We start from the raw sequence: 23,544 nt of genomic DNA, 5'->3' as shown, positions 1-23,544 counted from the left end.
CCGACCACAACAACAACTGTGTTAACCAAACACATACTACACATGAAATTCTATTTCATGCTTTATTCTATATACACTTAACTTATTTAACATAATTTTCATCAATCTCGCTCTAAAAAAGGAAATACTTATACAAGAAATAGGAAGTACTACTACTACTGTTTCGCACTATTATCATTACTCCAAACAATTGGAATAATCAGTTGGGCCCAGCGGTAAGTTTAGGGCCTGCTCATTTAAGCCTCATTTATGCATTTTATAGAACTTACCTAGGCCGAATATCCTACGACTTATGCTTATGATATCAAATTTAATATATTTGGTCAACTTGTTCAATCAAGTCATTGACATTATTCACATAAATAATTTTATCTTTGTTATTTATATTTTTATTATCAAGCTATTAATTAATTATAGAGTGAACAGCATCCATTAATTGTCAATGAAGCTTCAAAATGAAGCGCGACATGGATGGAAATAATTTTAAATTTTTAGTATTGTTAAATCTATAATAACATGGCATCAAATTTGTGCATGGTGAATTTAAAGCGAATGCAACCATTCTCAAATAGAATAATAAAAGAATCAATAAAATATAACCAAACTTATCCTAAACCACTCTGTATTAAAATCCATGATGATGAGTTGGAATAAATACTAATTTCACTCTATTGAAAGAAGGCAATTTCATTTAATGAAGAATATAAAAAAGTCGTGAGACACACTCTGGTGAAAGAAAAAAGAAAAGGAGGAGAGAGAGAGTATTATTTAATGAGACATTACATTAATATTATATATAGATGAATAAGTGAGAGTATTTGGCACTCAAGCAAAAGGTCATAAAAGTCATCCAGACAATGAGATATTAGGACCACTCGAAGCGTTAATTTGACTTACTCAAGGGGTACTTTAGGGTTTTCATACCTCCAACAAAGCAAATCATCCGCGTTGAAGACTTGAAAGTGTGAAAAAAGAATTCAGCCGTTGCAACTTGCCAAATATATACAGCGAGGAAGAGAGAGAGCGGTAGAGTCAATGCTCTAAAATTTCAACCAAGCCCTAAGATTCTTTTGAATTTTACGGAAATTTGCTCTGTCTCTGTAAGTTTTCAGCTCTTTCTCTCTTCCAATCATTTTGCTTTTTTTGTTTCTGGTGTTTGAGTTGGAAATGGAGAGAGAGCGAGATCATTCTGATGAGCTGTCAGGGGAGAAAAATAGGGATGGCCCGCATGAAAAAGCTCAGTTTTTTGATAAGGGTATTGATTTTCTTGGAGAAAAATCGGCAGATAAAATCAATTCGATCGGTGGTTTTGATGAAAAGGCTAAACGGGCTGGGAATTTAGGGAGTCAGGAGCTTACTCTTAGCTATCTCTGCGAGAATTCGAAACCGTTATTTGAAAAAGATGCTTCGTTGCTGAATTCTTTTGATAAATTTAGCGGTAGGTATAAGGGGAAAGAGATAGCGGTAGCTGAGGATCAAAATGAAGGGGAAAATAATGTTTGGGTGGAAAGGGATTTTCTTAGGTTGAACGAGAGCAGAGGGAATTCATCTAAGAGGGAGGCTGAGAATGCTGATAATGATGCTGAGAATAGGGAGAAGAAGCCAAAGGTTGAGTCTTTGAACCTATCTTTGGCTCTTCCTGATGTTTCCCTGTCCTTGGCCGGGTCGAATCGTGTTCAGAATGGGGGGGATCTTCCCTCTAGATTGCGGCCTAGTAGGAGTGTTCAGTCATTGGGGCCGTCGTATAACAATAATACGCAGACGACTTACTCAAATGACTTTACAGCAGCCTCGCTTTCCTACTCGTATTCTCATCCCCATTCGCATAATCCTAGCTGCTCGCTCACTAGGAACTCGACTGAGAATTATGAATACTCGGGTGGAAGTCATAGGAGGGACTGTGATCAGATCTGGAATTGTGGGGAGGGAACTAATGGTTCTGTCCACAGCCGTTTTAGGCCGATTGGAGATGGCACTGTTGCATTTTCCAATCATGTGGGTGGTGGAGGAGGGGTTGGGATGGGTAATCGCAATGGATTGAATAAGGATTCTAGTAACAATAGTCTTTATAGGACAGCTAGCTCTGAAAATCTTTCATTCTTCCCGTCTGAGCTGCCTGCTAGACCAGTGACAGATGGTCAGTTGGGTGATTCAAGGAGAAGAAACTTGGAGAACTTGAGAGATTCAGAAGATATAGATGTGGTGAAAGGGCGTAAGCTTTCACGACCTGAGAGAATACTTAGGGAGATTGTTTCGGAGTCTGTTCCTGTCATGGCACAAGTAATGCAGGAGCTCACCGATGAAACAGTTGAATCTGTTAAAGAGTACTTGAAGAATGTCATCGACAGCCCTGAGAGGAAAGATGAATTGGTGGCTTTCCAGAAGAGACTTGAGAGAAGATCCGACCTTAGCACCAATGAGACTCTCTCAAAGTGCCAAAAGAGCCAACTTGAAGTTTTGGTCGCGATTAAAATGGGACTAGGAAGCTTTTTACATAGCAAGAACCGACTCCCAGTATCTGAATTAGTTGATATTTTCTTGCTTGAAAGGTGCCGGAACATAAACTGCAGGCGGTCATTACCTGTTGAGGATTGTGACTGCAAGATTTGCTCAACAAAAAAGGGATTTTGCAGTGAATGCATGTGTCCTGTGTGTTTGAATTTTGATTGTGCCAGCAACACATGCAGTTGGGTTGGTTGTGATGCTTGTTCACACTGGTGTCATGCGGCTTGTGGCCTTCAAAGAAACCTCATAAAGCCCGGCCCCTGCTTGAAAGGGTCTTCGGGGGCAACCGAGATGCAATTTCACTGCCTTGGCTGCGGCCATGCTTCTGAGATGTTTGGGTTCGTTAAGGATGTCTTCATGTCTTGTGCCAAGGATTGGGGTCTAGAAACCCTGATCAAAGAGCTCGACTGTGTTAGGAAGGTCTTTGGAGGAAGCGAAGATCGCAAAGGAAAGGAGTTGCATATCAAGGCTGATGAGATGATCAGCAAACTTCGGAGCAATATCATTACTCCTCCAGAAGTCTGCAGTTCTATCTTCCAATTTTTTAACTGTGAGTTCCCAAACCTCTTCTTTCTGCTTGTCTTTACTCACTAGTTATGCTCATTACAGTCTTGCTATATCTTCTCGAGTGCAATGTATTATGCGGCGGATTGGCCATTCAATGACTTGACTGATAACTGTTCTTTTGTGTCAGAAAAGATTCAATATAGAATTCTTAGTTGGACCAAATTGATATGTGTTCAATTGTTGTATTTTGATCTGTTCGGTAGTTAGGATCGGAAAGCTTGGCAGCTTGCTATGGCCGAATGATAATAGTATTCATGTTTTGTATTGTGTCATGAAATGAATTTTGTTTGGTTGGATATATGATATTGAGATGTTGAACATGATTCACATTCATTGCCATCCATACAAATTGGTTTTTTCAAGTATCGGTTCATTATTCAAATTGATCGTATTCTTTTTTAGCACATGTAAAAGGCTAATATGCCATTGTTAACAAAATGCTTCTATTGATTATTCACAATGCTATTCCAGTTGGAAGAGATGATATGAAGCAATCTGGATCATGAAAGGTTTTTTTTTTTTAAGAATTGCATTGCTTAAAAATTATCTTCTATTCAAAGTTTATAACCATCGTTAATGAAGGTCGAAAATATATTGTGTTCTTATTTATTTGGCGCTTAAGTTTCGTATGAGAATCAATCTCTTTTGAGTCTTCCTAAATCTGACCCGAGAAACAGACGGAGAACGTTCATCCCTTGTCCTAATACTGAATTAGAAATTCTGAAACAAGACTGGCTCTGATCAATTTCTTAGTCTTACCTCTTTGATAGATTTCTTATGTAGCACATAGCATTCCTTTGCCATATTTCATGTCATTTTTTAATGGCAGCTGACTGACTCAACAATGATTCCGATTTTTACTGTTTGCCTTTTTTGCTTGCTTGAATGCAGCTGCAGATTCTCTCTTGGAGATGGGTGCTTCAAACATGCCTTCAAAAGATTTGACCGATCAACCGAGCTTTGCAAAAGATGCTTCGACTCTCCCACCCTCCAACGCTCTTGCTCCCTCACCATCTTTCTACAACATGAACTCCTCGCGCGGGCGGCAGGAGTCATCGCCCTTTGATCCTTACCACAACGACGTAAAAGCTCCTCCCATGAGTGACAAGATTGTTGAGGATGAATGGTCGGTCAAGCCCATAAAGAAGGACGGTTTTGACAGCTTGGCGAGCCTCGTGCGCATCAAGGAAGCCGAAGCCAGAATGTTCCAGAGCCGCGCTGATGAGGCACGCACAGAGATCGAGAATTTCAGGCGGATGGTGAGGCTGAAGACCGAGAAGCTGGAAGAGGAGTATGCCGAGAAGCTAGCAAAGCTGTGTCTGCAGGAGACGGAGGAGAGGCGGAGGAAGAAGCTCGAGGAGCTCAAGATGTTGGAGAATTCGCACTGCGATTACTACAAGATGAAGATCAGAATGCAGTCGGAGATCTCTGGATTGCTCAAGAGAATGGAAGCAACGAAGCAACAGTTAGTTTAATTATTGTTTCCTATATTAGGCTCAGATGCTCTGTTTTGTTTTGGAAGAAACCAAGATTTTTGAATACTCTGTTTCAACTTATGTTTTGCTTGTATGATTTCGAACACCAAATTGTTTAATGATCAAGCAATTGTGACAGAGAAAGCCTACTTTCCTTCCTTTCATCTATGAAACCATTTTATATGAGAAACTACATATTAATACAACTATAATTTTAACAACTCTATGAATATTCATTTCATTTATTTGCACAATAGTGACAATACAATATTTAAACTCCCATATTTAAACTCCCATATAGAACAAATCAATCATTCCTACAACAAACAATCACTCACAAATCACCAATATACATGATACCAAATCATGAAAAAGAATTGAAAAAGAAAAGAGTAAAAATGGTTCATGCATAACGAGCAAGAGAGACAGAAAAATCGACAGAGATGCCGAAAAGCAGAATGCAGAGGGCAAGAAAGTTGATGAGACGCCCCTCGTTCTGGTGTTGCAGCCTCATGAGAGTGGCTTTCTCCGAGAGCCCCGTCAAGGCTGTGGCGATGGCCATGAAGAGGAGAGCTCGGCCACCATTGACATGCCACGGGGCGATCATTGCCTTTGAATGCGAGGGGGAGCTCCGAGGCAAAAAGACAGCGAGTCCAACCAACCACTGCCATAAGGAATATACTAGTTTTACTCTCGTGCGATGCAAGAAGCTAGTAAACAATAAATCTTAGATAGATAGATAGATAGATAGATAGATAGGTAGATACCTGAGCGCAGAAGAGAGTAAAGGTGCCGATTCCAATCCAAGAATGCAAGCTATACATGTCGGTGAGGCCGACTTGATCGTGATATTTGAAGGCAGCATGCAACCCCACAATCCCTAACACCATAGCCACCAAGTGGAAGAAGAGATGAACAAATTTCCTTACTTGCCACTCTGCTTTTACAGTCTTGTACGCCATCATAGCTGAAAATAGACACAATTTATTCATCGAAGTTGTTTCATACAAATAGGTATAGAGAATTTGTTGGTTTGGATTATTTTATTCATACCTTCACCAGCCATGAATATGAACCCAAAGAACATGAGGAAAGGATGAACCTGCACAAACAAACATTAATGGGAATATGTAACTCTGAGAATGAAGAAGAAGAGGGCAAAGGCGTACGTTAAAGACGCGACGGGCATCATCTGAATCGAGGTCGAGTCCCTCGCGATAGTGGAGCAGCCACACCAGCATGAGAATGGTTGCTAGTATGCCAAAGAAGTGAGCCACCACGGTAAGACCCGAGGCTGAACTATGATACCTACCCCTGTCGCGCTCAACGTCCATTTTCAATCAAACAATTTGAGGCTCAGATGAAACAAAAATGCTACACACGAATATCTCTTATTGTGCACAATTTTCTCTGCGCCTAAACTTATATATTTATAGGGACGGAATAGAACTTAATATGCAACAATTAATCAACTTTGGAAAAGTTGCTTGCGTTGCTGGTTTGGCATATTTGCTTAGGGAGAATGACTTTATACTTTAGCAAGGGATAATGAAAAGTTGTCTGAGTAAACTAGGTAACTAAAGCTTTTTCTGTTTGGATTGATAGAGTTTTCTAAATTCCAAGCAAAAACCACTTCTTTTTCTTTGTAAAATATGCATGTGTCTTCGCTCCATTGGAAAGCGATGATGATTCTCTGTTATTATATTATACTCATATATACTGTTGTGTTGAGTTTCAAGAGGATTGAATCATGTTTAATGAGCTAGTGTTTTTGGTGAAAAGTTGAATAATGATACAGCAGCAACATGTGCTGTTGAGCGATGAGTGGATTGGAATAAGAGTTCTGCCAATCAACAAACTGCAGAAATAGATGGCACAATGTGAAGAAAATAGGAGATAGAAACATTACATACTCCTGTTGTCATTTGATATTGAATAACTTTTGTTTCAAAACCAATAAATCCAGACAAATAAAAAGCAACAATTGAGTTAATATACAATGTAAAGATTGCGTGTTTGACAATTATCCTCACTCCAATATATCCCAATTCCCACATAAAAGGAGCACAATGTAAAAGTTACACCTATGTGAAAAGCAACCTGATTCTACAATCTACAACATGAGAGAGAGATAGAGACAGAGACGCAACTATGCATCCTCTGAAAAGCAGCCTATGTGAAAAGCCTGGATGAGACTGAGGTTGCATTTTTCAGTAGTCGAGTTCTTAGACGTACTTGGACCAGAAGTGAAGCAGTAAGGGCGCTTCACGGGAGGCAATACCAACCCTGATTGTTTGTCCATTGCGAGTAGCTTCCCACACTTGCTGCACAGTCATAATCACCAAAAATTCACCACTAGGAAAATACTCTTCAACAAGGAAGAAGGAAAGAGTGTAGGAATATTTACCTGCACACCTTCACAAACAGTGTTTGATAACTGCAAACCCAGTGCTGCAACAAAATGAAAAAAATGTAGTTTTAAACCTTAAACAGCTTCAAGTATTTAGTTGCATATCAAATAAGAGTACCAGCAAAAGCTGCAAGGCCATTTTTGGATGGGCAGAGATAAAAAACTGCAGAGCCATAGAAGCATGTTCCTGCAGGAACAATTTTTCAAGGAGATAATTTCAGTATCCAAATGTACTGGGAATGGGTAGATGTCAGTGCTGAAAGCCCTCTTACCGAGACGTGTCTAAATACATGATGAGTTGAAAAACCTCGTGCATGCAAATGGCTGCCACCCTTCATAAGAAATTTAACAGTAATGCATCAGATCTAAGTTGAAATTCAGACTGGGTACGAAAAAACACTTACATTGAAAACTCAGGAAATAAGAAATATTATTAGCAGGAACACTAACAAAAAACATCTAGCAGTAGGCACTCATTTACCAAAAACATTTCAAGTGAAAGCTGGGCTTTCTCCCATAGTTACTTAAATAAACTACTACTCCCTCCGTCTCACTATAAGTGAAGCATTTCTAATTCGGGACGGGACTTTATGTAGTGTTGTTTGTGAGTAAAAAGTAGAGAGACTGATGTTTCCATATTCAGAAATGTGTCATTTAGAGTGGGACATCCCAAAAAAGGAAAATGTGTCACTTAGAGTGGGACGGAGGGAGTATTAAACTACAGTATCTAGCAGACTATTACAACGAAGCCTTTATCTCATTCCTTATATGTGCACGATAATGAGCCTCTAAGGCACAATACATAACTGCAAAGGCAGTTCACTGAAGCCTTCACTAGAAGCATGGAAAACTGCTTCAAGCAATACAGTCAATGATTAGAGGAATAAGAAAATAAAGCACGTTCAAGCATAGCTTACTAAATCACCTCATCAGGTGAAAAGAAAGCTACTGCATCAGGATCCACAGATCCTGCTGTGTGTAATGATACTACTGCTCTGAAAACTGAGGGGAGAAGTAACTCGATCACAGCAGCTTTATCTGCAGCATGCATTTCTGGACGTTCTCTCCATTTGCTTGTGCTTGGGAAGCTAAGATCTTTTGTTGACTCAGTTGGGCTCTCATTTGCCGAAGAGGGCAATGACGATGCTCTCTTTAACCACTCCATCCGCTGGTAAGTACATGCTTGCAGATTTGGAACTTCTTTCTCCAGATGAGACAGCATATCACTCACTGTTTTTAGATCACCAATCTCTTCATAAGATATCGGCAGAGGACTGCAGTGCTTCTTTGTTGCTGGTTCTAAAACAGAATCGTCGGCAAGGTGCGGGAAAAATTGCCTCTTTTGATCTGTGAACGCCTTAAGTGCCAGCCTATGCAAAACCACAAAAAAAACAAATACTTATGACAAATATATTGAACTTTGTGAGAGAGATATACATTCATATATAAGCATGAATGTTTAGTTTTCAATTAATTGAAAATTTGAAACCCATCCAATCCAGATTAAAACTATACTAAGAGGCAAGAGCAATCTATTTACCCAGCACAATATAACTATGTCATATTTAAGGTTATACTTTTCATGGCATCAATTGAAATTATTTGCATAAATTATTGTGCTAGAAGGGTAACATGAACGAGTGAGCACCAATCTGATTAGAATCAGAAACATGTATTGAAAGAAGAGTGTCACAAGCATCCAACATAAATTTTCAGGATACTGCTCTAGGATAACTGCAGTCCCAATTGTTATCTGCGATCCATTCCTAGTCAGAGTAAATATCCATGGATAACAGCATTTCGAATTGGATAACTAATCTGCCTTGACCTGTAATATGCAGGCCAGATAGTGGAACAGACCAAGATATCAATAGCTAGCCTAGGTTGGGGTTGCTGTATATCCTTTTCTTTAAGCAAGCCCAGCAATAGCCAACTTTTGGCACCTTTAGCTTCAGTATCAAATAAGCATACCTGGTTCGATCAACAGCAGATGCACCAGCCTGGCCAGCAAGTTGCCGCTTCCATGCGTAGGCAACAACAGCTCCATCTGGACAGACCAGAGGCATGTGGAGACCCCAAGAATTACTACGTGAACGGAGAGAGTCATTTAATACACCAGATTCCTCCAGCTGTCTTCCTAACAAACACAAAATCATATCATGTGAAATCACATTTTATGACCACAAACAGTGAGAAATTTTCCCTCCGTGCAGATTGAGATAAAAGAGAAGACCCACAAAGAGAGAAAAATGTTATGAGTTGATTCACAAAATATGTCAAATTTTGCATTTTGAAGTCCATATCAAAATGCACAAAATATGCAGTAATCTAAAAAGAAAGGTGAAAGAGCAACAAACACAAGATAGATACAACAGGTTTGTATGATCCAAGCCCATCCAGAAAATACCCATAAAGTTTTAAAGTTCTTCCATGACTTCATTGACTACCAACATGGATCAAAAAGGTTAGCAAACATTTCAAAAATGGAGTTTGGTGTACAAGAAATTGAAGTATTACTACTATGATTATAAATTGGGCCGCAGCTTTATATCTCAGCTCCTAAGATACAACATCCAGAAACAGCTACTTAAAGTTCCTCAATGGCTCAATCTACAGAGCATAAGAAAAACACACTAACACTAGACAATAAAAACATGTGATATATTAAACCTTCACAGGAAACAATCATAAGAAAAACACAAATGAAAGATTCCTACAATGATCACATCTAATTTCGCTGAGTATGTCCATGTCATACATTACAATCCATCTTTCTTTCAACCAAAATTTAAGCTAACTACCAATTGGCCATTTGGGCATAATTATCATTCGCATTCCTTATGCTAGCGGGTGAAATTACAAGTATCATAGCAAAATGCCCAAAATCACACCCCAACTCAAGCTTTCTACCAAGTTGTGTGAATGAGTAATCAATTCCAATTACACACAATTAATAGTAGGTTCAAATAAAATTCAACAAACTTATACGAATGAAATCATGGATGCACATAGACGTTTGTGTGAGTAATACTGACCAATCGCGCGGAGATTGACGAGGTATTGGCGCATTAGGGATTCTTCTTTGAGGATTAAGTTCAAACACTTGGCAGAATATTGGTGATGAGGCTTCTCGGCCACGAAGAATAAGGCTTCCAGCAACCGGTCCGCCCCGAGCCGCACATCGGCAATAAGCCGTCCAGCTTGGCCGAGCTGCTCCAGCGCTTGCGCCACTTGCTTGGGCGGGGCATTTCCCGCCGGCTGCTGAGCTGGTGGTGGAGCAGCTGGCTGCTGCATTTTGTTCGAATTTTGGGGTTTTGAAATTGAAATTGATTCCTACTTCTCCGATGAGGAAATTGATCCCGTCAAAGATCGCTGCTAATCAAATCAAGGGTTTGGGCTGCATTTTATTGCCACATTTTAAACTTATTAGAAACTATAATACTACCTCCAACAAATAATAATAGAGCATATTCATCTTTTACTTTAACAGTAGTAGTACTAGGAGTGGTTTTAGTTTAATAATTTCATTATAAATGTCTATAAAATTTTCCTTAACTAATGTTTTAACAATAAAATTGGAATACATGATTTTTTAGTCTTATTTAGAGACCAAAGCCGACATTTCATATTTAATCCGAATTTAAAATCTATGATCACCTAATTAAATGGTTCTACAAGCCATCATAGAAATGGGGCCCGTTATATCATATTGGGCGTATTGACGACATCCCGAAGAGATATAATCAAGAATTGTGAATCATTACCAATCCTAATTTAAAAAGGTGATGGAAGAAATATATATGCCTTGTGCAATCAATATATATGATGATTATCAATCCACTGATTAATAATTAAATACGATAATATTACATTTCTATTCCTCCTATGCTACTAGGTGTGATGGGGAACGAAGATCATTAAGATCCACTCATTATAATAAGGATTATGTCCTAACAAAAGTTAGAAATCAACAGAAAAATAAACCTCTCTTCATATACAATATATAAAAAATGGAGTTTTGGAAGATTTTGAATAATCATTTTATGCTAAACGATATAAATGCAATTAATATAAAATTTAGAAATTAATTCTAATAAATATATAATTCTATTTAGTTGGTTTTCCACGTTTCTTATTAGTGAAGATTAGTATACCATATTTCATATATACTTGAGTGAATGGGAGGTTAGAGAGAGAGGAAAGCTATTGTTTGGACTAAAAAACGTCAGCAGCAGGTAGTCTTGGAGGTATGCCTTAGCCTTGGGTCCTTCTTCAGACAGGGATTTCCCTCAGCCGAATAAAGGAAACATGGTCTTTTCAGATATCTCAGCCTCGCAAACAGAGCACTGTGGACACTCATCTGGACCAAGGGAAGAGCTTTTATGGACATTATCGTGGCTATTCTTCTTCCTCCACTCGGTGTTCTTCTCAAATTTGGCTATGGAGTACTTCTATTTCTCTTTCTAATTAATATTCTTTTCTTTATTTGATAGTATACAACTACTACTATATTTATATTTGATTTTGGTGAAGTTAACATGTTGAGTTTTGGATTTGCTTCTTGTTGACACTTCTTTTGGTTATATTCATGGAATCATTATGGTATATATATTCTCACCCTATAAACATATTCACCTCACTTTGATTAATGATAATTTATAGTCATTATAGCTTATCTTCTTGATTTGGATGACTAGGGAAAGACTCCACAAAATTATGTGGGGTGAATTGTTTTTAAACATTAAAATTAATGTGTACAGACATTTCATTAATTAATTAAATTCCTAGCCATTTATTCTTCCACGCATTTATGCCATTAATTTTCTATACCTCTTCCGATTTCTTTCCTCTCTCTATAAATATCCATGGTTTGCACTTTGCATCATCACATAAGTCGTCACAGTTCTCTATTTCTCTTTGTGCTAAAATCCACCTTGATGATTTCGGCAAGCAAACCAGACTGACCTCCAACTCCAGCTTGGGCACCGCCACCTCCAAGACTGTTGGACCACAACCGGAAGATTGAATTTGTAGATACCTTGGTGAAATTGATTGCATTACTATTAGTACATGTCTTTAATTAAATTTTGCAAATGCTACTTTGTAACTATGCAAATAAAATATCGTATAGATTTGAGAAATAATTAAACTGAAAAATCTAAATCTATTGCAAGTTAAATTCACTAACCTAAACTGTTTATTTTAACGATATACCATATTTTCGGTATGGATGATATCACTACCGTTACCATATCAATATTTTGGTAGATTGTATCGAACTTCGGTATACTTTACCGGGATGGTATACCGAACTTCGATACACTATCTCGTTATACCGGTAACTTCGTTAAATTTTTTGGTAATATTCATTATATTCGGTAACATATACCGGTAATATTCATATATATCAGTAATATTCGTTATACCGGTATATACGTATATATCAGTAATATTCGTATATAAGGGGCCTTGGTTGCTGCCGTGATCGGAGGCCAGCCGGTGTCCTCTTCATTCAGAGAGGGGGTCGGAGGGGGCCGGAGGAGGGGGGCAGCGGTGGTGTGGCCATGTGTGAGTGAGACCTTGAGAGTTTGAGTAAGGTGGGTGTTAGTGAAAACCCTAATAGTTTTATATATAAATAGGAAACCCTAGAGAGCTGGTATAAAGTTAGGATTATTCTTTAGTTTATGTTAGGATTGGATTATTCTTTAATTTAAGTTAGGGTTATTCTTTAGTTGAGATTTGATCTCCTGGGCGACGATATGTAGGCGACATATGAGCGACTGGTTATGTGGCAGCCAAGGTGGAGTCAGTATTTATTTTTTATTAATCTTAATGTTTTCTCTAACATGTAAATGTAATTTCATCTCTATCAAGGATCCGCGACTGTAAAGATACCTATCTCTATATTCTTAAGTCTGAACAATACCTTTATCACAAATTTTTTGATTCGTCTTCAAATACTCCCAAAACTTCATCCCTGCGGATTTTATTACTCCTGCATCAAATTTTTTTGATTAATTTCAAGTTTTGGCTGCAGCTAAACAAAAATTAGAATCCCCGACGCCCATAAATCGAAAAAGGGGAAAATGGATATAAGAAATTTGTTGTGAGTTTTACGTTCGCACGCTCTGCAATTTTTCTGAAATTTTAGGAGGAAGAGAGTAGTAGGGGTTTTACATCTCGTGCTCTGCAATCATTCTGAAATTATAGAAGAAACAAAAAGCTGAAATTTACTATGGAATTTCAATTTGGAGAATAAAATCATGAAGATGGAACTTCTGGGTTATGACTTATGCGTAATGTTGATGGAGAGTTAGACATGGATTAAAAAATGAGGAATTAAGCGGAACGGTGGAGAGAGAAGAAGAATTAGATCTGGGAGACGTGAGTAAATGGAAGAGATTGTATGATAGAGAGAGAATATTAAGAGTTAGTATAAATTTTTTTTTAAATTATTCCACCTTGGCTGCCACATAAGCAGTCGCTCATATATTGCCTACAAAACGTCGCGCCCGGGAGATCAAATCTCTTCTTTAGTTTATGGTTAGATGTTTAAGTTATGATTATTATATAGGATGAAGGCATTTATTTTCTACACGAGATTTAAGAAAGTTGTATTTAGTGAGTTAAATAAAGTAAATGAGAAAATAAAGGAAGAGAAAGAAGAGAGAGTATAGGAAAATAAAGAATAAAGTAATGAGTCATCTTGGTTAGGACAAATCAAAAAGGAAAGTGGGTCATCTTTAGTGAGACGGAGAGAGTACTACAACAAAGGGGCTAGGGCAGACACGCGCAACATTTTACTCCATTCTATCTTCATCCAAAGTCCAAAGTCCAAAACCTTCATGGAAACAGGCCACGATTCCGACATGCCCACCCCCGCCGCAACATTCCTGCAGCCGTCGGCAGCTATGGCGCTCCCATCTTGCAAAAACCATTTGGTGATTTGGTGGGGTTAATGATGAAGCTCCATATTCCGAGTTGTTGATGAATAGTTTTAGCTTTAAATCGTCTCATTCCCTCGACCTATACGCCTTTCAACGGGGAATCGAAACTTCATACCTAAAACTCCGCGATGAGAAACTGAAGGAGCCTGTCTCGGAGGATATCGGAACTGAGGCATCAGAGTTATCCCCATGAGCTGCGACCAAGTGGATTCGGCTTCCGGTGATGGTTCCGGCGAATTCGTTGTCGGTGGAAGAGGCTATAGGCGGCTGCATCCCCATCATAAAACTATGCATCACATTTTCCCATTTGTCCTGTTTGATATCAAATATCTAATTCTCTTTTATATAGTACTACAACAAAGGGGCTGAGGGAAGACACACGCAACATTTTACTCTATTCTATCAAAGTCCCAAAGTCCAAAACCTTCATGGAAACGGGCTGCGATTCCGACATACGGTTAGACTAAATCCATTTTGGAGTGCTATGGTAGATGTTACTCGCTCTGTTTCTTCATAGTCGAGACACTTTTTTTGGCACAAAGCTTAAAAAATGGATGTTGAAAAAAGTACGAATACACAAATGAAAAAAAAAACTATATTATAGAAAACTAATTTCATGTTAAAAAAAGATAGTGTTAAAACTCAAATGAAGAACAACCTTAGCCCATTAAATATATACTACTACTACTACTACTTCAACCTAAACTAATTGTTTTATGCGTCTCATTTTCTTCTTCTCTATTTCTATGTTGTTGGTCTTCTTCCTCAGGTAGTAGGTAAGTTTTTTTCACTTCCTTCTACTCTTTAGTATGCAATTTTCAGAAATGAATCTATCATACAAAAAGGAAAACTCATTAGAATCATTCATCTTGCTTTCGTTGATTCAATTTCTCTTCTAACCGGTTTTGATAAGAATGGCTAGAAGGAGAGGAAAACTGTTGTTTCGAACTAAAAAAGTCTGCTGCTGGTGGCCTTGGAGGTATGACTTTGCCTTGGGCTCCTTCTTCAAAGAGGGATTTCCCTCGGCCGAATAAATGAACCATGGTCTTTTTCAGATATCTCGGCCTTGCAAACAGGGCACTGTGGACACTCATCTGGACCAAGGGAAGAGCTTTCATTGACATTATCGTGACTATTCTTTTTCCTCTACTCAGTTGTTTTCTCAAGTTTGGCTATGGGGTACTTCTATTTTTCTTTCTAAATTAATATTCTTTTGTTTAATTTGATAGTATACAACTACTACTATATTTATATTTGATTTTGGTGAAATCAACATGTTGAGTTTTGGATTTGCTTCTTGTTGACGCTTCTTTTGGTTATATTCATGGAATCATTTATGCTATATATATATTCTCACACAATAGACATATTCACCTCACTTTGATTGATGTTAATTTATAGTCACTATATCTTTATCTTCTTGATTTGGATGGCTAGGGAAGCCTCCATTCGATTACTTACTTTCATGGGTCTCATACATGTTATGCTTTGCTCTACGGATGATCGTTTTAATACATATTGATTATTGATTTTGTGCATTGCAAATTGAATTTGTTCTTTACTACCTCCGTCCACCAAAATTTGTCTTATTTTTCCATTTCCGTCCGTCCCCCAAAATTTTGTCCCATTTCACTTTTACCATTTTGGTAGTGGACCACATATTCCACTAACTCATTCCTACTCACATTTTATTATAAAACTAATATATAAAAATAGGACTCAGAATTCACTAACTTTTTCAACTCACTTTCCATTACATTTCTTAAAACTCGTGGCGAGTCAAAGTGAGACAAATTTTGGTGGACGAAGGTAGTATTTTATTGTAGTTTTAGGTGAGACAGACGACTTTACCTACTAGTTCTGTTGAAGAGTGACTAATTGTGATGAATTGAAGGTTTTGGTTTATAATGATGAGATTGATTTTAATTTAATGTTAATGTAGTGTATAAAGAAGTTTTAAAAATGCTGAGTAATTATCCGTTGTATTTAATTCTTTATTGTGATAGATTTTTATCTTCCTACTCCATGATTTATTGTTTAAATATTATATTATGTGATTTGTTTCAAATTTATTATGTTTCAATGTTGATTTATATAGATTTTTTATTCTCATATAACAAAATTGTTATTCATATTGTTCATTGTTGATATTGATTCTAATTTATTTAATTAATTTAAAATTGAAAATTAATTAATTAGTGTGCGTGATACTAGTTAGAAATAATAAATAAGTACAATACTAGTTAGAAATAATAAATAAGTACATATTTCAGATTGAGATAATAATGATAGAGCGGGCAATCCTAAATAAGTCATGTTTAAAATATCTAACCCAATAAACACCAAAAATAGTGATTTCAAATTATATTACACAACCAAGAAAAATTAAATTCATTCAAAATTTCCATGTTGATTCTATTGAGTTATTAAACATTGAATTCTATTGAAACTGGTGGATCCTCGAACTATTTTGTTTGTTTATACATGTAATTAATTATGTTCTAAAAGTTTGCTTTACTTTGATCGAGTTCTTGGGTTCTATTAATCCAGTTGAATCACACAAAAGTTTAAGCACCTTACAATAACTTAAATTTCATAACCTAACCTGTTTATATTCATGAAGTTTGGTCAAATTTCTGATTTTTTTCATATCTTTTAAAATTTAAATGTTATCAAAAACTTACAGTGGCTTTTAATGATATTAGTTCCATGCGTTGTCACACTAATACCCATTTACATCATTTAATTTAATTTCATTCACATCACCAAATTTACACATTCAGCAATTTAGCATCAGATTTGCCCTAAAAATGTTATCGTGGGATTTTTCAAAACTTCATAATTGTATTCAAATTTTGGATGGTATGAGAAAAATTAGAATTTATCAAATTTCGTGATTTGTTGGGTAATTAACCATTTACTATATATTATTAGATACTTTACATGAGGAATGTAATATAATTGAGATTGAAACTTTACTAATTCATCCCTCTCCCATTACTGAAAACAATTAAATATTTGATTATCTTTATTTTTAAAAAAATTGCAAAAAGAGCCTTGTGACATTGATGAACCTTGTAGTATAAAGTTACACGTACGTAGTTGTTAATGAACCAATAAAAATTTCCTCCGTAATTCAGTCAAACAAATATCTATATTAGTAGGTCAAGCTACTAACCTAGTTTTAATTCGAAGAACTATGATTGGTGACCATTTATGTTAGAGTGAAAGGCGATGGACTGATATGAGCACCAACGGTACTCAAAAGAGTGCAATCAAAGAGTTGGTATAGTACTGGAGAAGGGAAAGACTTGGCTTTATTGAATTACTGAAATTGAAGGGAACAAAGAACAAAGAACTCCTCCGCAGAGGTCTATGAGATAACTCGTCCTATTCTGATACTTTTTCCAAGATGCATAATCCTATCAGAGACTTCCTATTTATAACCACGGTAGAAGCTAAAATAAAGGAAAGGAAATAACAAGAATTTGAAATGAGTTTGTTCATAACAGCTGCCATGAATTCAGGGCCTTCCGTAACAACTTCAACTCTCATCCGCAATAACCTCTTCCTCTGGATTTGTTGACTCAGTCGGCCAAACAACTCCCCTAATCTCTCGCTGATACACTCTCCACTCCGTATCAATTTATGAGGAAAATAATCGATTAAAAAACCTATCACTAATAGACAACAAAAACAATTATTTATTGGAAGTGCTTACGTGCTTAATCCATATTAATTCACGTGTTATGTTGTTTATCTAATTTATGCTATGGTAGCAGCCACGTCACACTATACCTGTGTGGCTGTATGTTTTGGCACCTTATCTAATTTATTTATGCTATTTATCTAATTTATGTTTTGGCACCTTAAGGCTTAAACTGTGGTACTAATATGCAAAAACAAAAAAGTAGGGATTGTTTGGACAAAACTTTAGTTAATACTGTATTGATAAAGTAGGTTTGGATATGGCTCCGATTTGATTTTCGATTGCATTTTAACTACTACTCCGTATTTGTTTATTGACTATAATGTATACATGAATCTTAGTCAAACACTTGATGCAGATAATAGGTCAGTAACAATCAAATTTAATACAGAAAAATAACAAAGTGCGTGCTGGGACTACACAGTCTTGGATGTATGATCATCTGTTACGATGGGAGTAGCAAACTTTTCAGTGATGATAAATTTAGAGTTTGTATACTAGAAATCACCTTTCGAGTAATTGAATACTGTTAAAACTCTTATTTTATTTTCTAAAGGAATAAACAGATTATTTTTGTCATAATTTTATTATGTTTTACATTTTATGGATGTTTATTACATGTTTAAATGTATAAGTAACTTAACAAAGTCTAAGTCTTTGTTTTAGTAGACCTGTTGTGGGCGTCGTTCACTTTAAGATAACACGGTCAGTTCTAAACAAAGAAAAAGAAGAATTTCACAACCTAGATAGGCTTAGACTACCTATCGTGAAAGGTTGCAACGTCAGTCCGATTATTTCTAAGCCTTACTGAAATAAGATAACGTTGGTGTGGTATAGCACTGAATGGATCTAACAGCGAGATAGTCTTTATGCTATCTACTGAAAGACGAGATCTTGTAAATTGTTATTTCTTAATCAATGTACGTTAGCATTGGGCATACGGTATTGATTATGCACTACTTTGACTTACCAAATGGTGCGGGTTTTTCGCAACCCAATAAGCCTGGTATATTGGGTAGTGGTGATTAATATCTAGCGGTGCTAGGATTGCTATTATGTTGAATCATGCGCGAGGTGAGTCTTGTTTGATAACTTCCTCAAGAGAAGCTTGAAATAAGGTTTTATTATTAGAAACCTAACTAGTTGGAGTTTAATTACTCTATGAATAATAAATAAGATTTTCTTGTCGAGTCCTCTCTTGGAATGAATAAGATATTAATTAATTAAGTCTATAGCAGACAATAATTAATTAATGGATGTTTCTATCTTAAGCGCGGGAAATAAATATCAAGTAATGGAAACCCGAAGTACTTATAATTTCGGATTTGGATGGGAGTGTAATATTACTTCTGTAGTGGCTGCTCGTAATATTCTAATTATAAGCTTATATTAAATTGAGTTTAATTTAATTAGTAAAAAGCTAATTGGAGGAGCTCATATCCAAAGCATTTCATAAATCTCTGTCTGGGCCCAATATGTGACTTATTCTAAATAGGAGAATAAAGGAGACAAAAAATATAGTACTTATTTTTCTTCTAAAATTTTCGGCCCTCTCTCTCTAAAAAGGGGCGATTTTTTTTCTTCTCCGTGGGAAAGGATTTCTGTGTTCTTTATTTAAGTCCTAGTACACTGGTGAGATCAGCCCACCCTGATATCAGTTTACAGTTCGGGAACCAGACAGAAGATCCGTGGTTTTGTACTAAAGATCTTCACGTGGAGAAGGCACTAGCTATCTTCGATTCTTTGGAGAATCATCAAGGTATAATGGCTAAAACATAGAAAAGCATGTTTTAGGTTTCAATTAATTTAAAGCATATTTTATTTGAATTATGGGCATGATACATGTGATAATTACGCTAATAGAATTTGTCTAAATAATCTGCTAAATAGATCAGAATTATTATGTAATTGATTTATGTGAGCGCTTCCGCTGCCAGTTCCTTCAGATAATATGTTCTAATGATAAAAATATCTGGTAAGTTGATAGCACAGAGCATATACAAATGCAAAAAAATGGTAATGATTCCAATTAAAGTATAAATTGCAGATATGAATATTGAATTTATAAGTATGAAAAAATAACACACGCTTCAAGGTTGATCTTATTCTCTGAAACTATACTATTGCATGATAAATGCCAAATCTTGCGCAGCATACAGAAGATTTCATTATTAATTGAAATGCTTGAAATTACCTTTCATAATCTGCACTACATCTTACCACTCAGAGTTTGAATCCAAAAGATGCTACATGCATAAGCTTTCCACAGATACTTTACAATGCAACACAAAGAAAACTTAACAAAAATTTAATGATTGAAGAATATCACAAGAATCACAAATTGATTAATTGACGCTCCTAACTTCCTTAATCAGCCCTTTATGGTATGACAAACAAGAAATTCATGTTAATAAGTGCGGAGTATTAAATAAAAAACTGACCACTTATCAAATCTCCAAAGAAACAAGGAGTTATCAACAGATACCCAAGCCCGCCGTATTTCTAGAAATATTCCACATAGAGCTGTTCCTTCTCCACCAGCAGTGTTGTACCTTTCAATCAGCACTGGGGGCAACTCCCATGTGTATACAACTTCAACCAAAGGGAGCCACTGCAACATGCATATGAAGGCATAAAATATAGGTTCTAAAGCAAGGAAGTGACAGGTCAAAACAAGAATAGTATAATCTGAAAATGGGAATTAATTAAAATCAGGAGTGTCATCCAGACAGTTCAAGTAATGAACAAAGTTACACCGATAATGAAAATTTATTACATTCCAGCCGGTTGTTTTGTCTTAGTACCATTTACAAACTATTACAGGCATGCATAGTACTGTCAATAATATCAAATCCCGTCCAAGGATGGTTTTGGGATCTATGACATGAAACGCCTTGCAACCTATATTTAATCCTCCCCAATACCTCATCAATGTATTCCTCCAAAATGTCGGAATTCTTCCTCCAATTGTATTCTATCCAAATAGACCAACTTCAGGACAATTGTCCCAGGTTTATGGGTTCTAGTGAAACCTAGGACATCTCCGGCTCTTTAGATACACTAGACCACAACTTTTATTCCGGCGGAGACCCGTGCGTGTCGCACCCCAGGTGCTATTTTAACAACACTGTTAGAGATGAATAAAGGTAGAAAACTTACCCATAATTAACCACAATTAAAAAATGGAGTTCCTCAAATGTAGGAGCTTTCAATAACTTTGGAAGATGTGATAGAAACAAGGACATGATAAATATGCAACAGAAATAAAGGATCATTTGATTTACATTTTCAGATTTTTTTTGAGAATGTGAACAAAAACCTCCATGGTTTGGAAGAAGATCCAGGGTAAAATGTGAAGAAACAAAAGAAATAAAACTTGCATTACAAAGATGAGACTAGGAAAATAAAGGGTACAAATATATGGAGGAACTAACCCCAACCCAAATATACTCCCAAAACCCAACTTCAAATTCAAACCCAACCCTAACCTAACCATATGTCCATATCCTCACTGACTGTGACGGTTTCTAACCATTCCACAATTAAGGGTTACGTCATTTACGAAGACTAACATGTAAAAAGGAGTGAATTTTGTCGTTTCTAGTATCCATGTTAACGGATGGGCGGGCTCTCAGCATATGTGGAAACCTTCTTGTTTTCTATCTCTTTTCTTTTCCAACATATAATCATCTATTTCCCTCATTAAACCCCTTTATTTATCATACGGTAGTATAGAAATTAATAGTTACTTTGAATAACATGGAATATAAAGTGTGTAGAAACAAAGATTCAAAGACATCCAATGTTTCCATATTGCATTGGATTTGGAAGTTCAGTGGTCATTAGAGTTGTTAATAATAACTGCATAAACAATTTCAGACGTAACCTCAAAAGTAAACATGTATTATTAGTTCAGTGGCCACATGCTATTTCAATTAGTCTCTTTTGTTCTATTGTATCTAAATACTTCAAGGGTGACCCCAAAGACAATTTATTCTGCTTTTATTCCTCAATGACAATAGAGGTTTGGTTGTCTGTATCGTTCTTCTTCAAAGGTTCTATCCTTTGCATCCACTTGGGCAAGACGGTCGACAGAAATAAAAGCTGAAGTTACCCATTTTGGGACTTGAGATGAATCCTGTTCATTTGAATGAATCCATAGCAACTTTTACCAGACCACTCTTGGAAGCTAATTCTCGGGCTGATGAGTCTTCATTGAGAATTAAAGCAAGAACATGAAAGAAGGCAGAGAGCATTTTCTGATTCCCACTATCAGAGATGTCGCTTCACTTGTTCAATGGAAGGAAATGACCCTTGGTCTTTCTTGGCCTTCATTTTGTGAGCAAATCATGACAAAGAGATCCCTAATAGGGTAAGCTAAGGTCTCCTTCATTTGCACAAGTATCTTGCATGTCAACAGCAGCTCATCAACTGGTGGGAGTTGCACCAATTCCTCTTCAACATTCTGAGTATCCTCCGTTGGGTCCTCTTCTTTTGTCTCTGTCGTAAAATTTCCAAGAGACAGTGCTAGTGCTCGAGCAAGCTCGTCATCTTCTTGAGGTTCCTCAGGATGCGAAAACAAGCATTCCATGGCAAGCTCCACACTATTTGAACCAACCTGTCACAGAGCCTCTTCTGCCTGAGACCCTGTGAACTCCATCTCCACTATTGTTGAAATAGTTGTTTCAGTTGGGGGTGGACCAGTATGACCCACATTAGCACCAACACTTTTTACTTCCACTCCAGAGAATACATGCTTTAAAATTTTGACAACTGTCGTGATGAACTCATAATTACATTCATGGAACCGAGGGTGCGTCCAAACAGGAAGCACAACCTTCAATACCATGGACTGAAGAACTTTGACAAATGTTTCTGCATCACGAGGAAATGGAATGTCCCCAGGCACTAGAGGCTTTGTAAGTAAATGTTTATTGAAAGGTGATAGTATGTAGGACGAAGTCGCCAAGTGGTACAAAAGCTTTCCATAGCTAGCTGAGGGTCCATTAGTCCACAACTGATCAGTTTTTTCAACATCATTTTGCTTCCTTTCATCAGTGTCCATAGGAGATGCAGGAGCCCTACTAATGGCAAAAGGCAACTGCCTGGTAGCCTCTAATGTAGTCAAGACCGTTTGAATAACTCCATGTCCATATAAACAATTCAATATGACAGGATTGCATGAGTCAGGTTTGTCCAAAAGAATACTATCAATGAACTCAACTACCTTGCCGTAGTACAACATTTAATTGTAACCAAATCCTCAGATCCAGAAGGACTAATATTCCCACCAAAATTCATGTGATCCACAGCTATAGATTCAAAGGAAGATGCCACTGATTTTGAGGGAGGAGATACAGTGAGCATATCATCCCTCCGGCGAGATGGAAGCAGCATGACCTTCCCCAACTCTTGAAACAAATGGGTTATGTGAATGGATAGTGATGATACCATATCACAACACGACTGATGGTATGAACCAGATTCATCTTCCTGATTAGCTGCAACCTGTGAGTAGGGATGTCAATCGGGCCAGCCCACCGGGTTTCGGACCAATCCTATTCGGGTTGCGGGTCAATCGGGTGCGGGCTAATCTGGTTGTGATTTTTTCGGGCTATAAAAATTCAACCCTAACCCTAAAAGCTCGGGTTTCGGGCTAGCCCATCGGATTAATCAGGTTGCTACCGATAAAATTAACATGCGATCAATCCAATAAATAATAGTGAAAATTAGTTGTATTTATAAAATGTAAAATATTTAGTTATGATAAATTTGAGATATATGCTTAAACTCAAACGTAAACATGATCAAATACTAATATTTGAGATTTATGCAAAATAAAACATAAACATCAAGAAATTTTAAAGTATGATTTAGAATTTTAAATATATTTTTTTAGTGAATTTGAAGTTTCTAATTTATTTATCTATT

The 23,544-nt window shown here is 36.8% G+C and overlaps 3 protein-coding genes across 3 annotated transcripts; 1 reads left to right on the top strand and 2 right to left on the bottom strand.

The window, feature by feature from the left end:
* Positions 1-982: 982 nt before the first annotated feature.
* TTA1 (class I heat shock protein, putative (DUF1423)) lies at positions 983-4,691 on the top strand. The gene is made up of 2 exons (XM_048113710.2): positions 983-3,055; positions 3,964-4,691. The coding sequence occupies exons 1-2, from the start codon at positions 1,168-1,170 to the stop codon at positions 4,545-4,547; spliced, it is 2,472 nt and encodes an 823-aa protein (XP_047969667.1). The 5' UTR covers positions 983-1,167; the 3' UTR covers positions 4,548-4,691.
* A 68-nt stretch (positions 4,692-4,759) lies between these two features.
* LOC125213265 (Cytochrome b561/ferric reductase transmembrane protein family) lies at positions 4,760-5,968 on the bottom strand. The gene is made up of 4 exons (XM_048113711.2): positions 5,717-5,968; positions 5,601-5,649; positions 5,315-5,514; positions 4,760-5,211 (listed from the first exon to the last, which is right to left on the bottom strand). The coding sequence occupies exons 1-4, from the start codon at positions 5,879-5,881 to the stop codon at positions 4,951-4,953; spliced, it is 675 nt and encodes a 224-aa protein (XP_047969668.1). The 5' UTR covers positions 5,882-5,968; the 3' UTR covers positions 4,760-4,950.
* Positions 5,969-6,518: 550 nt separating this feature from the next.
* LOC125208913 (mediator of RNA polymerase II transcription subunit) lies at positions 6,519-10,387 on the bottom strand. Its single transcript, XM_048108439.2, has 7 exons — positions 9,993-10,387; positions 8,929-9,094; positions 7,883-8,327; positions 7,230-7,289; positions 7,076-7,144; positions 6,955-6,998; positions 6,519-6,871 (listed from the first exon to the last, which is right to left on the bottom strand). The coding sequence occupies exons 1-7, from the start codon at positions 10,249-10,251 to the stop codon at positions 6,697-6,699; spliced, it is 1,218 nt and encodes a 405-aa protein (XP_047964396.1). The 5' UTR covers positions 10,252-10,387; the 3' UTR covers positions 6,519-6,696.
* Positions 10,388-23,544: the final 13,157 nt, after the last annotated feature.

Source organism: Salvia hispanica, chromosome 3 (genome assembly GCF_029641045.1).
Source record: "Salvia hispanica isolate PSC_SH4W2 chromosome 3, Shi_PSC_v1, whole genome shotgun sequence".
NCBI classification, from domain to species: domain Eukaryota; kingdom Viridiplantae; phylum Streptophyta; class Magnoliopsida; order Lamiales; family Lamiaceae; genus Salvia; species Salvia hispanica.
The sequence above is the reverse complement of the archived record's forward strand: the minus strand, read 5'-3'. Positions and strand labels throughout refer to the sequence as shown.

Coding starts and splice junctions, on each gene's coding strand:
- TTA1 (XM_048113710.2), top strand. CDS start 1,168: ATGGAGAGAGAGCGAGATCATTCTGATGAGCTGTCAGGGGAGAAAAAT. Junction 3,056..3,963: donor TATCTTCCAATTTTTTAACT/GTGAGTTCCCAA, acceptor GCTTGAATGCAG/CTGCAGATTCTCTCTTGGAG.
- LOC125213265 (XM_048113711.2), bottom strand. CDS start 5,881: ATGGACGTTGAGCGCGACAGGGGTAGGTATCATAGTTCAGCCTCGGGT. Junction 5,650..5,716: donor ATGCCCGTCGCGTCTTTAAC/GTACGCCTTTGC, acceptor TTGTTTGTGCAG/GTTCATCCTTTCCTCATGTT. Junction 5,515..5,600: donor CATATTCATGGCTGGTGAAG/GTATGAATAAAA, acceptor GTCTATTTTCAG/CTATGATGGCGTACAAGACT.
- LOC125208913 (XM_048108439.2), bottom strand. CDS start 10,251: ATGCAGCAGCCAGCTGCTCCACCACCAGCTCAGCAGCCGGCGGGAAAT. Junction 9,095..9,992: donor CGTCAATCTCCGCGCGATTG/GTCAGTATTACT, acceptor TGTGTTTGTTAG/GAAGACAGCTGGAGGAATCT. Junction 7,145..7,229: donor ATGTATTTAGACACGTCTCG/GTAAGAGGGCTT, acceptor TTGTTCCTGCAG/GAACATGCTTCTATGGCTCT.